The sequence below is a fragment of the Lethenteron reissneri genome, chromosome 63 (genome assembly GCF_015708825.2).
Source record: "Lethenteron reissneri isolate LAM-NWPU_2019-01 chromosome 63, ASM1570882v1, whole genome shotgun sequence".
Lineage (NCBI taxonomy): Eukaryota > Metazoa > Chordata > Hyperoartia > Petromyzontiformes > Petromyzontidae > Lethenteron > Lethenteron reissneri.
The window spans coordinates 6,472,145-6,487,072 of NC_083841.1; the positions used below are offsets into that span (position 1 = coordinate 6,472,145).

Below are 14,928 nucleotides of genomic sequence, written 5' to 3' on the forward strand. Positions count from 1 at the left end.
GAGTCGCGTGATATATATAACTCAGAACTTTTTTTGTAATGATTGTTTTGGGAATTTTTTAGATGTTTAGCAATGTTTTTCTCTCTTGATCTTTTACTGAGTTGGTCATACCTGTCAAGTTTATACGGTTTAACCCGTGTCCTTGTGGCAGGGAAATTGAGTGTTCAGGACCATACGGCGTACAGCCGTTTCAATACGGGCAAAAAATTTACCCGTAAAAACAAAGTTTTTCACTATAAATCCTTTATATGCGTGGCATCGGGGCGGCTAGAATCCTCTCGTCCTCTGGCTTGAGATGGCTGCCACCTATGGGTCAGATGATTGTCTGCCACCATTAAGCAATTGGTGATTAAATATTTAAAAACATTTCCTTAAACAGTGTAAAATTGTGGAATTTTTTTTTCACGAAAATTAATTGTCTCACACAACGAGTCTGTGTGCAAAATGTCAGCTCGATTGGATCACGGGAAGTGGGTTAAAAAACGACCGAAAGATTTGCACGGTCGTAAGCAAGCAAGCACGCAAGCAAGCAAGTGAACTTAATATAAAGGATTTAATACACATAATTTGTCTACATATTCTTAGGTTTTTTTCGGTAAAGTCACGTAGGTAAAAATTTGTATTTTATTTTTATTTTACTTTTATTAATTACAATTTTTTACCTACGTGACTTTACCGAAAAAAACCTAAGATAATGAATCCTTGCAGTCACGAATGCTTCAAATCTAGAAATAATTTATCTACATTTTCCGTGTTTCTCCCTTTAAGGGCGGGCACAAGCCGGCGTGAGTAGGTTAAACGTTGAGTTGTATAAGGGCACCACGGGGTGACCAGTCCCTCCCCACCCTCCCCACCCAGCCCCTCCCCACCCTCCCCTCCCCACCCAGCCCCACCCTCTCTACCCAGCCCCTCCCCCACCCTCCACTCCCCACCCAGCCCCTCCCCACCCTCCCCTCCCCACCCAGCCCCTCCCTCACCTCCCCACCCAGCCCCTCCCCACCCTCCCCACCTAGCCCTTCCCCACCCTTCCCCACCTAGCCCCTCCCCACCCTCCCCTCCCCACCCAGCCCTCCCCTCCCCACCCAGCCCCTCCCCCACCCAGCCCCTCCCCCACCCTCCCCTCCCCACCCAGCCCCACCCTCTCCTCCCCACCCAGCCCCACCCTTTCCACCCAGCCCCTTCCTACCCTCCCCACCCAGCCCCTCCCCTCCCATTTTTGGATGCACGACGGACGGACACAATAATCCCCTGTGGGCTGGTGGAACCAGGAGGTTCCTACCAGAATTAACAACAATTCTGTAACTTTATTTTATTTAAAGCTTTCGTGACTGCAGGGATTCATATTCTTGGTTCTTTATATAATATTTTACATAATTTATTATTAATTATTTCCCTTCCTACGTGACTTTACCGAAAGAACCAAGAATACAATTCTGTCAACGTTGTTGGAGATACAAGCATTGGAATCCGTAGACCGTATAAGCACCGTTCCTCTCGAGCGACGCATCCGATTGGTCGAGCGTGCGCCATATAAAAGCCACCCTCGGGCCGCCTCGACCAATCAGACGGCTGGCAGCGACCGCACCGCCACCCAACCGCTGTGGGAAATCTAAACGGGGACTTTAAAACGACAACGAAAAAACAGAAATCGATGCGTCAACATTTTCTGTCGACGGATTTCGTCTCTCGCTCTTGATACAAACAACGATACGTTTGGGGTGGAGCAAAGCTTGAGATCGTAACAGTTTAATCTGTCGTCGTGATGATTATAATCGCCCCGAGGAGCGACTTGGATTGATGATTTGAGATTCGCAACACGAACGGCCATTGGTGAGTACAGTGCGGCTGCGTGAGGGAGGGGGTGGTCGTGAAACGTTTAACTATTTTGCGTACAGTTACATTAATTGCTTTGACATTTACGAGTTCGTCAATAATGCGGTTCGCAAATTGAGCGAGCAATTTGTATCGATTATCCATCACCCACCCCTCCTTCTCCTCACATCCCACACATAACGCCTTGGATGGACTTCTCCCCGACAGGGAATGTGGAATGACGCTCCTCTTGTTGCTGCTGCTGCTGACTTTGAGACGTATATGCTAATATCGATATATCTGTGTGTCTGTGCGTATCTTTATTTTTGTCGTTCACGCTTTAACGCCGTCGTTTCGAATGTCATTTCCCCGACCATAGTAACGTGGAATGTAGCCACGACACTCTGGGCGTGTTGCGTGTAAACATTAGGCTCGTTTTCGATATGCAGTTCAGTTCTAATAGTTGACATTTTAAAATTAAATGCATGCTGTGTAAGCGTTCAACTTCTTGGTTCTTTCGGTAAATTCATCACGTAGAATGGAAATAATAAAATAAAATAAATTCAATATAATAAAATAATAAAAATAAAACAATAAAATAATAAAAATAAAACATAATAAAATAATAAAAATGAAACATAATAAAATAATAAAAATAAAACATAATAAAATAATTCTCACGACGTTTCGGCCACAACGCAAGCAGCCGTCCTCAGGTGAAGAACAGGGCTGTCGAAAAGAACAGGTCTCCACCTGAGGACGGCTGCTTGCGTTGTGGCCGAAACGTCGTGAGAATTGTATTTTATTATGTTTAATTTTTATTATTTTATTACTTCCATTCTACGTGACGACATTACCGAAAGAACCAAGAAGATGAATCCCTGCACTCACGAAAGCTTTAAATCGAAATGTGTAAGCGTTTTTACACCGCTTCAGAATTACATTTTCAGGCCCCCGGCCTCGGAATGTGGAATGGGCATCATCGACCGCGTATCTTAATCAGCCGCGGTCAAATCGCTCGGGCCACGTGCATATGCAACGCCGTGCCATTGAAATTGTGATCTGTTTTGGATGGACTTCTCCCGGCCCGGAAACGTGGAATGTCCACCCGCATTTGTTTTTCTTATTGGGTACAATGTATATATATGTGTGTGTGTAATGTATGTATATAGCAGCGGTCGGGAACCTATGGCTCGCGAGCCATATATGGCTCTTCCAGTGACGGCATATGGCTCCCAGACAATTTTGAGTTGAAAAAAAAATAATAAAAAAATAAAAAATCAGTTTGGAACTGATTTTAAAATACTTGTGATATTGTTTAATAATACTGTGTCATTTTAAAGTAAACAGAAATTAGTTTTGAAGATACATTTCACGGGTCACGCCTGCATGAAGCTCAACCTCACCAACGTATGAACCAGACTACAAGGCCATCAGCAAAACAATGCAGCACCAGAAGTCACATTAAAAGTAAGACATATTTAATTTATTACACGTTAAAAATACTATATGGCTCTCAATGCAATATATTTGGCTTTTATGGCTCTCCCAGTCAAAAAGGTTCCCGACCCCTGGTCTAGAGCATTGCATTGCGGAATCTTAAGGAACCACGGCGGCTTCTCCAGGAGTGGATGTAACAACCCTTGCTGCGTCTGATATCGATCGCGCCGTTTCGCCCAGACTTCTCCCGGCATGGACATGTGGAATGTCCACCAAGCACTCTGTTAGGGCGTTTCTATGTCCAGCACTTTCACACGTGGCGGCAGTAGTTGGGGGCTTTCGCGACCAATGTAATCCATAAGCTAGGTGTCTTAGCTTAACACGTAGCAGGCTTTCGCGACCAATATTATTCATAATCAACGTTTTTGGGTTTAGATCGCGTTATTTATAATTGTGTCGTAACCCTCCACCACCCGACACGGCCAAACAGTAAAAAAGTGTCACGTTGATAAAACACAAATAGTTCACTGCTTTAGCCCCCACCGGTGTGTTGAAACCACAACAATTTACAATTTGAGTAGTACGACGTTTCGCTGGTAATTGGCGAATTGCCCGACGATGCTGGATGCAATTACCAGCGAAACGTGGTACTCAAATTGTAAAATGTTGTGGTTTCACGCTTCAACACACCGGTGGGCTAAAGCAGTGAACTATTTGTCTTTTGTCAACGTGACACTTTTTTACTGATTGGCCGTGTCGGGTGGTGGTGGAGGGTTACGACACATTTATAAATAACGCGATCTAAACCCAAAAACGTTGATTATGAGGTGTCTTGGGTTAGATCGCGTAAGGATGTTCAAGTTCATTGATTAGGTAGAGCCCTGTGAGCCATTCGGCTCTTGAATCGGGTGCAACCGCAACAAACAAAAAACAAAAACATGAACAAGAAAACATCTTAAAGTGAATATGTGACTAAGTGCAAACAGAAATCCTATAAAAGACAGCAAAATATTGCAGAAAAAACACCGTACTCCAACGCTCTGTGGAAAAATCCCAGTGGGATGCAGGTCAAACAACAACAACCACAAGACAACTTAGATTAAGGCCATCAGTCTAACTCCGTACTACAACAAACAAACATGGCCAAACCAAAAAACGTTTTCGAAATCGCCAAAATAAAGCCATAAAAGCAATGAAACAGTGATCATAGGAAACTGTGACGGAATTTTAGCAATAAACAACATGTACTACCCAATACCCTGCAGCCATAGCTGGCTGCATGAGTCACTCCACAACAGCAAGAGCATCAGTCGGAGTATCATATCATCATAATCATCATAATTATATATAAATGTGTCGGTAAACCCGCCACCACCCAACCACAGCACACACCGGTTGTGTGTTTGGAGAGTGATCGAATTGTGAATGTTGTGGGGTTACTCTCCAACACACCGCTGCGTGGCTGTTCTCGTAACGAATTCTCATGTTTTGTTTACGTGAACAAACGTTGCCAATTGGCCGTGTCGGGTGGTGGTGGGTTTAACGACACAACATTTGTATATTGACGCGATCTAACCCAAAATAAGTAATATTTACTAGTACTGGTTTTTTAAAAACACGCTTTAATGAAATGTACGAGTAATGGCAGAACTCCACGACTCCAGGAAGTGGCCCCGAAGTTTGCCACAACGTGAGGGGCCGTGGTGATTTACAGAAAATGTCAGTTGAGCGTGGACAATTAGACCCAAGCCGAAACATAACATATAAAAAGATTGTTTAAAAATATTTATTTTTAATTTTAATGATCGAATATAGTATTGTCATCAGTATGACATAAATATACCAAGTTTGCAGTCGGTACCATATTGGGAAGTGGGTTAAAATTGAGTTACAAGATTTGAGGATATGACAACAACAGACAAAGTTCATAGAAACGTGTACAAATATTGTTTAAAAACATATTTTTTATTTTTATGACAATATAGTATTGTCATCAGTATGACATAAGTATACGAAGTTTGCAATCGATACCACATTGAGAAGTGGGTTAAAATTGAGTTACAAGATTTGAGAATACAACAACGACAACAAAAACAACAGACAGAGTGAGTTAATAGAAAGTGTGTAATAATAAAAACCACACCGCTATTGTGGATGTCAAAGATCGAGATGATGACGGTGTGTCCGGGATTGGCTCAGAGGTCAGACACCGAGTCACCACTGCCGAGATGCTATCATTCGATTTCAGGCTTTGCAGCAACCTATGATACTGGTAGGAACCACCTGGTTCCACCAGCCCACAGGGGATTATTGTGTCCGTCCGTCTGTCGTGCATCAAAAAATGGGAGGGGTGGGGCTGGGTGGGGAGAGGAGGGTGGGGAGGGGCTGGATGGGGAGAGTGGGGCTGGATGGGGAGAGTGGGGCTGGGTAGGGAGGGTGGGGCTGGGTGGGGGGTGGGAGGGGTGGGGCTGGGTGGGGAGGGGCTGGTCACCCCGTGGTGCCCTTATAAAACTCAACGTTTAACCTACTCACGCCGGCTTGTGCCGCCCTCACAGTCGGGCATATTTGCGAATACACCACGCCGCCGTTGACCCTGCAGGCCATTGACCGAGCAACCCAACGTTCCTACCAGCTCCCTCCGCAGGAATGTGTTTTAAACCGATCGTCTCAGACACACCGTAATGATGGCACAAAAATAAAAACCCCATCACAATTGAATTTGGATCTCAACTTTATTTAGGAAACATTTTGAGATCTTGAGAATTTTAAAATAAATATCGGTTTCACTTTCATTCGAACAACACTCCCAGTGGCACATGCCGTGTCCACCCGTACGGTTTACCCCGGATTCTTGTACAGGGAAATTGAGTTTTCAGGTCTATGCGGCGTACAGCCCTTTCAATGCGGGCAAAAAAAAACGTTCTATTTGTGTTTCTCCCTTGTGATGGGACTTTGTAGGATAAACGTTGAGATCTATAAGGGGCACGGGGTGACCAATAAGGTCAGAATTCAATCTTGATTCGAAGCTTTCGTTACTGCATGAATCCATACTCTTTTGGTTCTTTCGGTAAAGTCACGTGGGTATAAAATAAAATTGTGTACCTACGGTAAAGTTACGTAGATATAAAATAAAATAACATTTTATACCTACGGTAAAGTTACGTAGGTATAAAATAACATTTTATAAAATAAAATAACATTTTATACCTACGTGACTTTACCGAAAGAACCAACGAGTATAATGTCTGAATTGGTCTGTAATAAGGTAGGGAGGGCACTGGTAAGGGGTTGACACGGCGTGTGGTCAGAACTAAGTTCAGCCGTGTGGCAAAACGCTGCCGCCTCCTGTGTGGACCAGAGAGGGCACTTAAGTGAGTACTTTGTCTCGTGATACCGACTCCCGACACGAAAATAAACATTGACGCAACAAATTGTGTCCAACATGAACGTCGAAATACAAAATGATGCATTTATTTTGTACTAGCGGAAAGTACGCGGCGTTGCCCGGGCGAAAAAGGCAGATACACAGCATGGACTTACACACAGACATCGACCCACACACATAGAAACACGTGGACTTACACGCACACACATGGACTCACACGCAGACATCGACTTTAGACACACATGTAGTTACACACACAAATCGACTTGCACACACACATCGACTTACACACACATATGGACTCGCACACACAGACATCGACTTTAGACACACATGTAGTTACACACAAATCTACTCGCACACACACATCGACTTACACATATTGACTCACACACACAGACATCGACTTTAGACACACACATGTAGTTACACACACAAATCTACTCACACACACACATCGACTTACACACAAATATGGGCTCACACACACAGACATCGACTTTAGACACACACATGTAGTTACACACACAAATCCACTCGCACACACACATCGACTTACACATATTGACTCACACACACAGACATCGACTTTAGACACACACATGTAGTTACACACACAAATCTACTCACACACACACATCGACTTACACACAAATATGGGCTCACACACACAGACATCGACTTTAGACACACACATGTAGTTACACACACAAATCCACTCGCACACACACATCGACTTACACGCACACATGGACTCACACACACAGACATCGACTTTAGACACACATTAGTTACACACACAAATCCACTCGCACACACACATCGACTTACACACACACATGGACTCACACACACAGACATCGACTTTAGATACATTAGTTACACACACAAATCCACTCACACACACACATCGACTTACACACATATATGGACTCGCACACACAGACATCGACTTTAGACACACACATGTAGTTACACACACAAATCCACTCGCACACACACATAGACTTACACACACATATTGACTCACACATACAGACATCGACTTTAGACACACACATGTAGTTACATACAAATCCACTCACACACACACATCGACTTGCACACACATATGGACTTACACACACAGATATCGACTTTAGACACACACATGTAGTTACACACACAAATCTACTCACACACACATCGACTTACACACACACACATCGACTTACACATATTGACTCACACATACATACATAGACTGAACAACAACAATCGCCATTCGCCACTAAGTGGCGGTGCCGGAGTGTGGTTTCCATGGGTGACCTTGCCTTTCTCACCCACAGGAGTGTGCAATGTTTGTCTCTTGCTCATGTTTCCTCCTTTTCTGCTGCCACCGGAGCTATTATCTAGACCGGCAGCAGTGTTCCCTTTCATCCATGACATGGCAAGCTCAAGCTCGGTTATTTCGATGTCCATATCCTTTATTTCTTGTCACGGCCATCCTCGACCCGAGGCTTGGCCGCATCACGAGCAATCCCATCGCCACTGACCTCGTTGTCTGTTCCGTGCACGTGTAGAGGTGTTACGGAGGGCAAACAAACACACTGGGCATGGTTATGCCCGTACGCCGAGAGGTGCTTACATCCACGTCCGCACCGTTCAGCCTGGGGGGCTGACACGGAGCTGGGATCCCCCACGGCCCCACCCCTCAAGGCTGGGTGAGCTAGCCTCCCCTAGCCCGGTAGTGGAGGACCTAGGAGTAGGCTAGCTGTGACATAGAGGGTTGATCTCCCAGTTAGACGGGTGAAGGGGTCGATACCCCTTCGAGTGTTGTACATCTCGGCCTGTTATGTACTTTGTGCTTAATAAATAAGTGTGCCTCCAACTACGTCGTCCAAGTCTCCTGGAACCTACTACATATGTACAGATAGTCCCCGAGTTACGATGGGGTCCGACTTACGATATTTCGATCTCACGATGGCGATAGCGATACGACAAAATTGTTAAATATTTAAAATTTCGCGCGGTAGGCAAACGCAGCGGCGAACGAGAACGTTCAATGCATGTATGATACGTAGCTTTAGCGATTTCATTTTAGGGTTACCACGATACGATACGTTCAAAGCATGTTAAAAGTTTTTATAGCAGTTAGGATTGTTTACTGAAAAAAATTTCTATTAAATTGCAGTTCATATAGGTAGGCTAAGAATTTACCTTGTTTTTTTTACTTACATTTTACTGTAAAATACAGTATTGTAATTAATAAATACATACAGTAAGTAGTTTATACAGTACGGTACTGTAAATTGCTCTTTTGCTAAATTATCACCATTCTTTAAGACTCCTGGGTAGGCTCGGCCATCTTCGACTTGCGATATTTTTGACTTACGATGGGATCCATATTCTTGGTTCTTTCGGATAAAGTCACGTAGAAGGAAACAAAAAAGTAATATAAATATTAAACAATAAAATTCTCAACGACGGCAGCTATACAAAAATTAAAAGAGATTCCCACCAACAGCCTCGTCATACAAACCAACAAAATAATTTCTGATTCAACCGCATTAATTGATCAGACCAAACAGTTCTCGTTGAAACGTTCTGCTGCCAGGCCACCAAGATTATATGGCTTACCAAGTGAGAATTTTATTGTTTTATATTTTTATTATTTTATATTTTTATTATTTTATTGGTTCCCTTCTACGTGACTTTACCGAAAGAACAAAGAATATTAATCCCTGCAGTCACGAAAGCTTTAAATCAAAATGTACGATGGGGTCGTCGTAACGCATCTCCATCATAAGTAGAGGACTGCCTGTATATGTTCAGTGTTGTCTTGATCTTCCCGTACCTCGTGTGTAATTCGAAGCGTGCGTGTCTCCCCGCTTTGCGCGCTGTTGAGATCTGTTTTATGTCCTTCCATCAGCGTGGTGTCAGGTGATGTGATGAGTGGTGAGTCAGGTGAGTGTGTTGAATATTAGACCGAGGGTCATAAAAAATTAACCCGTAAAAACAAAGTTTTTCACTCTAAATCCTTTATATGCGTGGTGGCGGCTAGAGTCCTCTCGTCCTCTGGCTTGAGATGGCTGCCACCTATGGGTCAGATGATTGCCTGCCACCATTAAGCAATTGGTAATTAAATAAATAAATCCTAAAAAGTGTAACATTTTGGAAAAAAATTTCACGAAAATAAATTGTCACGCACAATTAAACAAACGAGTGTTACCGAGTTTGCAGGGGTGTAAGTTAGACCCACAGCGTTCAGAGTGTTTGGCTGCTATACATTTCCACGCGATGTTGATGGTGATAAGCCACTTCGTTGCGCTATCATTTGTGATAGGTCGCTTCTGAATAAAATATTTAAGAATACTGTTTTTTTAAAACACGCTTTAATGAAATGTACTGTCCGAGCTGCCCCTCCCCCTGCCCCCTTCCCCCATCGCCCCTCCCTCCTTCCACACCGATGTGTGACGAGGGGGGGGGGGGTGTTTGAGAAATGTGACGTCACATAAAAATGTGCAACTTTAAATAAATATAGGCAACACGTTTTACTTAATTAAATAGACTTTTTGATAAATGTTTTCTCCTACAACATCAGAGTGCAGCGCCACATTAAATACGCACTACAATGACAACAATAGTTTACAGCGATTTGAAGCATGTTTTATTTGGGGGGGAGGGGGGCAGAGCTTCGTGACGTCATATTTGAGGGGGGGGGTCTGACTTTTTGTGACGCCGTGTGACGAGGGGGGGGGGGGTCAAAAATCGTCCAAAATCGCGTGACGTCATTTATGGACGGCCCCACACCTGCAAACCCATTATCAGTGCCACCTTATGAGGGACCAATTTAGACGTGATTGGTCAACGTTAATTCTACAAACTCCCATCACAAGGGAGAAACACGGAAAATGTAGATAAATTAATTCTAGATTTGAAGCTTTCGTGACTGCAAGGATTCATATTCTTAGGCTTTTTCGGTAAAGTCACGTAGGTAAAAAATTAATAAAAATAAAATAAAATTTTTACCTACGTGACTTTACCGAAAAAAACCCAAGAATATGTAGACAAATTATGTTTATTTTTTAAATCCTTTATATTAAGTTCACTTGCTTGCGCGCTTACGACCGTGCAAATCTTTCGGTCATGTTTTAACCCACTTCCCAGTGATCCTATCGAGCTGACATTTTGCACACAGACTCGTTGTGCGTGACAATTAATTTTCGTTAAAAAAATTTCCACAATTTTACACTGTTTAGGGGAAAATAAATAAATATTTAATTACCAATTGCTTAATGGTGGCAGACAATCATCTGACCCATAGGTGGCAGCCATCTCAAGCCAGAGGACGAGAGGACTCTAGCCGCCACGCATATAAAGGATTTATAGTGAAAAATTTTGTTTTTACGGGTTAATTTTTTTGCACAATCTCCTTCTCAATCGAGAGTAGCAAGACAAGGCGGCGTTGTTGTTCTACGGTTGATCGGAGACAGTTTTTTGTTATCAGTTTTAGGTAGCGGCAACATGGGGCAGCAGCAGCAGCAGCAAACTGCAGAGAGTTTTCACTGAAGACCTACGAAACAGAAGTGCCTAGGGGCCTACAAGAGCCTTGCTACTACCGCCGCTGTCATTCGTGTGGTTGTGCGATGAAACGCAATTGAAAGATTCTAGATTTGAAGCTTTCGTGACTGCAAAGATTCATATTCTTAGGTTTTTTCGGTAAAGTCACGTAGGTAAAAAACTAAAATTAAAAATTTAAAATAAAAATCACGACGTTTCGGAGGCAACACAAGCTTCCGTCTTCAGGTGGAACCGTCACAGCACGATAGCTGTATCACTTGATACAGCTATCGTGCTGTGACGATTCCACTTGATACATGCTGTGACGGTTCCACCTGAAGACGGAAGCTTATGTTGCCTCCGAAACGTCGTGATTTTTATTTTATTTTACTTTTATTAATTTTAATTTTTTACCTACGTGACTTTACCGAAAAAACCTAAGAATAACAATTGAAAGATGTTTATTTGCAAATTTTTCAATGAAAAAAATCTCGAAAAGTTATTCGCCAGTGTTAATTCCTCTCACCTTGTGAAAACAACTGATCGACATGCCTCTGCCATCTCTGTAATAAACACTGTGCCGATCCTTGCTATATGCTTATATATTTATTGAAGAAGACATCTTCGTTACATTTCTTATCATACAAACAACAATCTGATCACATTTTTGTTTCCTGTAGGCTCTAGGCACAGTGCCCACTCAGGCCTATTGGATAATATATAAACGGCAAAGTTGTGATTATGCGTGTCTGTTCAAAATGTTTGGCGTACTTCCCGACATGCAACAAACTGGAAATTTGCCATGTGGGTACTTTCTAGACTGTACACCATGCAAACATTATAAATATACACTTTTTTTGGGGGGGGGGAGCTTCAATAATGCATTGATTTTTTTGCACGGCAAGTGAGCTGTGACATCAAATCTGTCACGTGACCTGCGCATGTGGAAGCGTAACGCGTTGTAGTGTAGTGGTTAGCGCTACGCTGCGCTACGAACCCGGCGACCCGAGTTCGATTCCCGCTCACGGCCACCACCGGTGACGATTAATTTAACCGGTCCTGGGCCTCCCCTAGGTTGACTCGGCCTCAAACGAGTAACTGGTCTGCTGTGTGAACATCGCCACTGGGGGGACAAAGGCGGCCGGGCTTGGTGCTGTCACCCACCCTCTCGTTGGATAATATGGCCCTGGTGGTTGGCTGGGCGAGTGGGTGGGTGGGTGAGTGGCTGGGTGAATGGCTGGGTGAGTGAGTGAGTGGGTGGCTGGGCGGGTGGCTGGGTGGGCGGGTGGCTGGGTGGGGGTGGCTGGGTGAGTGGCTGGGTGAGTGAGTGAGTGGGTGGGTGGCTGGGCGGGTGGCTGGGTGGGCGGGTGGCTGGGCGGGTGGCTGGGTGGGCGGGTGGCTGGGTGAGTGGCTGGGTGAATGGCTGGGTGAGTGAGTGAGTGGGTGGGTGGCTGGGCGGGTGGCTGGGTGGGTGGGTGGCTGGGTGAGTGGCTGGGTGAGTGGCTGGGTGAGTGGCTGGGTGGGTGGCTAAGTGAGTGAGTGGGTGAGTGGCTGAGTGAGTGAGTGGGTGAGTGGCTGGGTGGGTGAGTGGCTGGGTGGGTGAGTGGCTGGGTGGGTGAGTGGCTGGGTGGGTGAGTGGCTGGGTGGGTGAGTGGCTGGGTGGGTGAGTGGCTGGGTGGGTGAGTGGCTGGGTGGGTGAGTGGCTGGGTGGGTGAGTGGCTGGGTGGGTGAGTGGCTGGGTGGGTGAGTGGGTGGCTGGGTGAGTGAGTGGGTGAGTGGCTGGGTGGGTGAGTGAGTAGGCCCTTAGCACAGTGCTTACTGTGGCCTATTTGACGACACGGCCCTGGGTACTGGTGATCCTGCAGCTGATGAAGCTGCACAAACATATACTTCCCGCCATTTCTGCACTATTCACATCCCAGTTATTTTGCTTCAAAACAAACCAAACGAGACATTCCGCTGCACTTTTTCTTTTTGAAATCCTTTATATTAAGTTCGCTTGCTTGCTTACGACCGTGCAAATCTTTCGGTCGTTTTTTAACCCACTTCCCGTGATCCAATCGAGCTGACATTTTGCACACAGACTCGTTGTGTGAGACAATTAATGTTCGTGAAATTTTTTTTCCTAAATTTTACACTTTTTAGGGAAAACAAATTAAATATTTAATTACCAATTGCTTAATACTGCCAGACAATCATCTGACCCATAGGTGGCAGCCATCTCAAGCCAGAGGACGAGAGGACTCTAGCCGCCACGCATATAAAGGATTTAGAGTGAAAAACTTTGTTTTTACGGGTTATACTTTTTTACGATGCGGCTGCCTTGTTTGTGACGCGCTTGTTCGTAAAAGGCTCACAAACCTTTTATCAGATATTCACACGATCATCTCAGAGGTGTTTATGATGCAGCCACTCTCTGTCGATCCCGTGTTTTCCCAGTCACTCGGTGTTCCCGACCTTGACGAATCCCCACTCTCTTTGTAATCGTCAGCTTTTATCATAATCCCGTACAACCTTACCACGTTGTCCCACCACCAGATCACCATAATTATCATTGCATATTCATAGCTTGCCTTCCACGCCCCGGACATCTTGAGAGAAGCTGGTGCTGGGTGCAACGGAACCATCGGCTGCGTCAGATTTGTACACGTAATTGGTAACAGCAGCATCATCGGAATAATTATACTGGTAGGAACCCACTGGTTCCACCAGCCCACAGGGGATTATTGTGTCCATTCGTCGTGCAGGGAGGGGCTGGGTGGGGAGGGAGGGGCTGGGTGGCGAGGGGAGGGTGGGGAGGAGCTGGGTGGGGAGGGGCTGGGTGGGGAGGGGCTGGGTGGGGAGGGGCTGGGTGGGGAGGGGCTGGGTGGGGAGGGTGGGGCTCACTGTCCAACGCACCCGCAGGCACCCGCTGCCGGCTGGGCATGGAGAAGCACGATGAAGCGGACTCGATGGAATTCATCGACTGGGATCGGATGCCCGAGCGCGGCAACAATGGCGGCGACGGCGGCGGCGGCGGCAGCGGCGTGGACGAAGCGTTCTTCCGTTCGGTCGAGCAGACGCAGCTCAAGCTCATGGCCAGGTGAGAGAGTGTTGTGTGTGCGGCCTTTGTGCGCGCCTCCCAACTCCCGCCTCGATACCCCAACGATGGCCGTGGCTGCGTCGGCATTGCCACCAACGGCGACGTTGCCGGAAGCAGCGTCGGCAGCGTCGTCGTCAACACCGAAGCCGTTGTGGCCTTCACATACGTCGGGGCAAGTGCTGTTAGCGAGCAGCAGCGCCTGTGAAGGCCGGCACGGCACACGAGGGGGTGGGTGGTCAGCACCACGCCTGAACGCCTTTGTCTCACGAATGGTGAAGTTTACACACCGCTACACCAGGTACTCATTTGAGGCTGAGTCGAACTCGGGGAGGCCCAAAACCGGTTCAGATAATCGTCACCGGTGTTGGCCGTGAGCGGGAATCGAACTCGGGTTGCCGGGTCCGTAGCTCAGCGCTCTAACCGCTACACCACTGCTCGCCACCACCACAACTGTCACCACCACCACCACCGTCACCACCACCACCGTCACCACCACCACTGTCAACACCACAACCACCACCGTCACCACCACCACTGTCACCACCACTGTCACCACCACTGTCACCACCACTGTCACCACCACTGTCACCACCACCACTGTCACCACCACCACCGCTCGCCACCACCACCGCTCGCCACCAACACCACTGTCACCACCACCACCGCC

General features: G+C 45.9%; 1 protein-coding gene across 3 annotated transcripts in view; it reads left to right on the forward strand.

Annotated features, from left to right (window-relative positions):
- Positions 1-1,608: 1,608 nt before the first annotated feature.
- Positions 1,609-14,928, forward strand: part of TBC1D24 (TBC1 domain family member 24) — a 43,506-nt gene continuing 30,186 nt past the window's right edge. For all 3 annotated transcript variants that reach the window (XR_009757112.1, XM_061577108.1, XM_061577109.1), the window contains exons 1-2: positions 1,609-1,830; positions 14,084-14,261. Coding sequence is in view for 2 of the 3 variants with exons in the window: in XM_061577108.1 (XP_061433092.1) it covers positions 14,104-14,261 (158 nt within the window). In the remaining variant the exon portion in view is untranslated. The remainder of the gene's footprint in view (positions 1,831-14,083; positions 14,262-14,928) is intronic.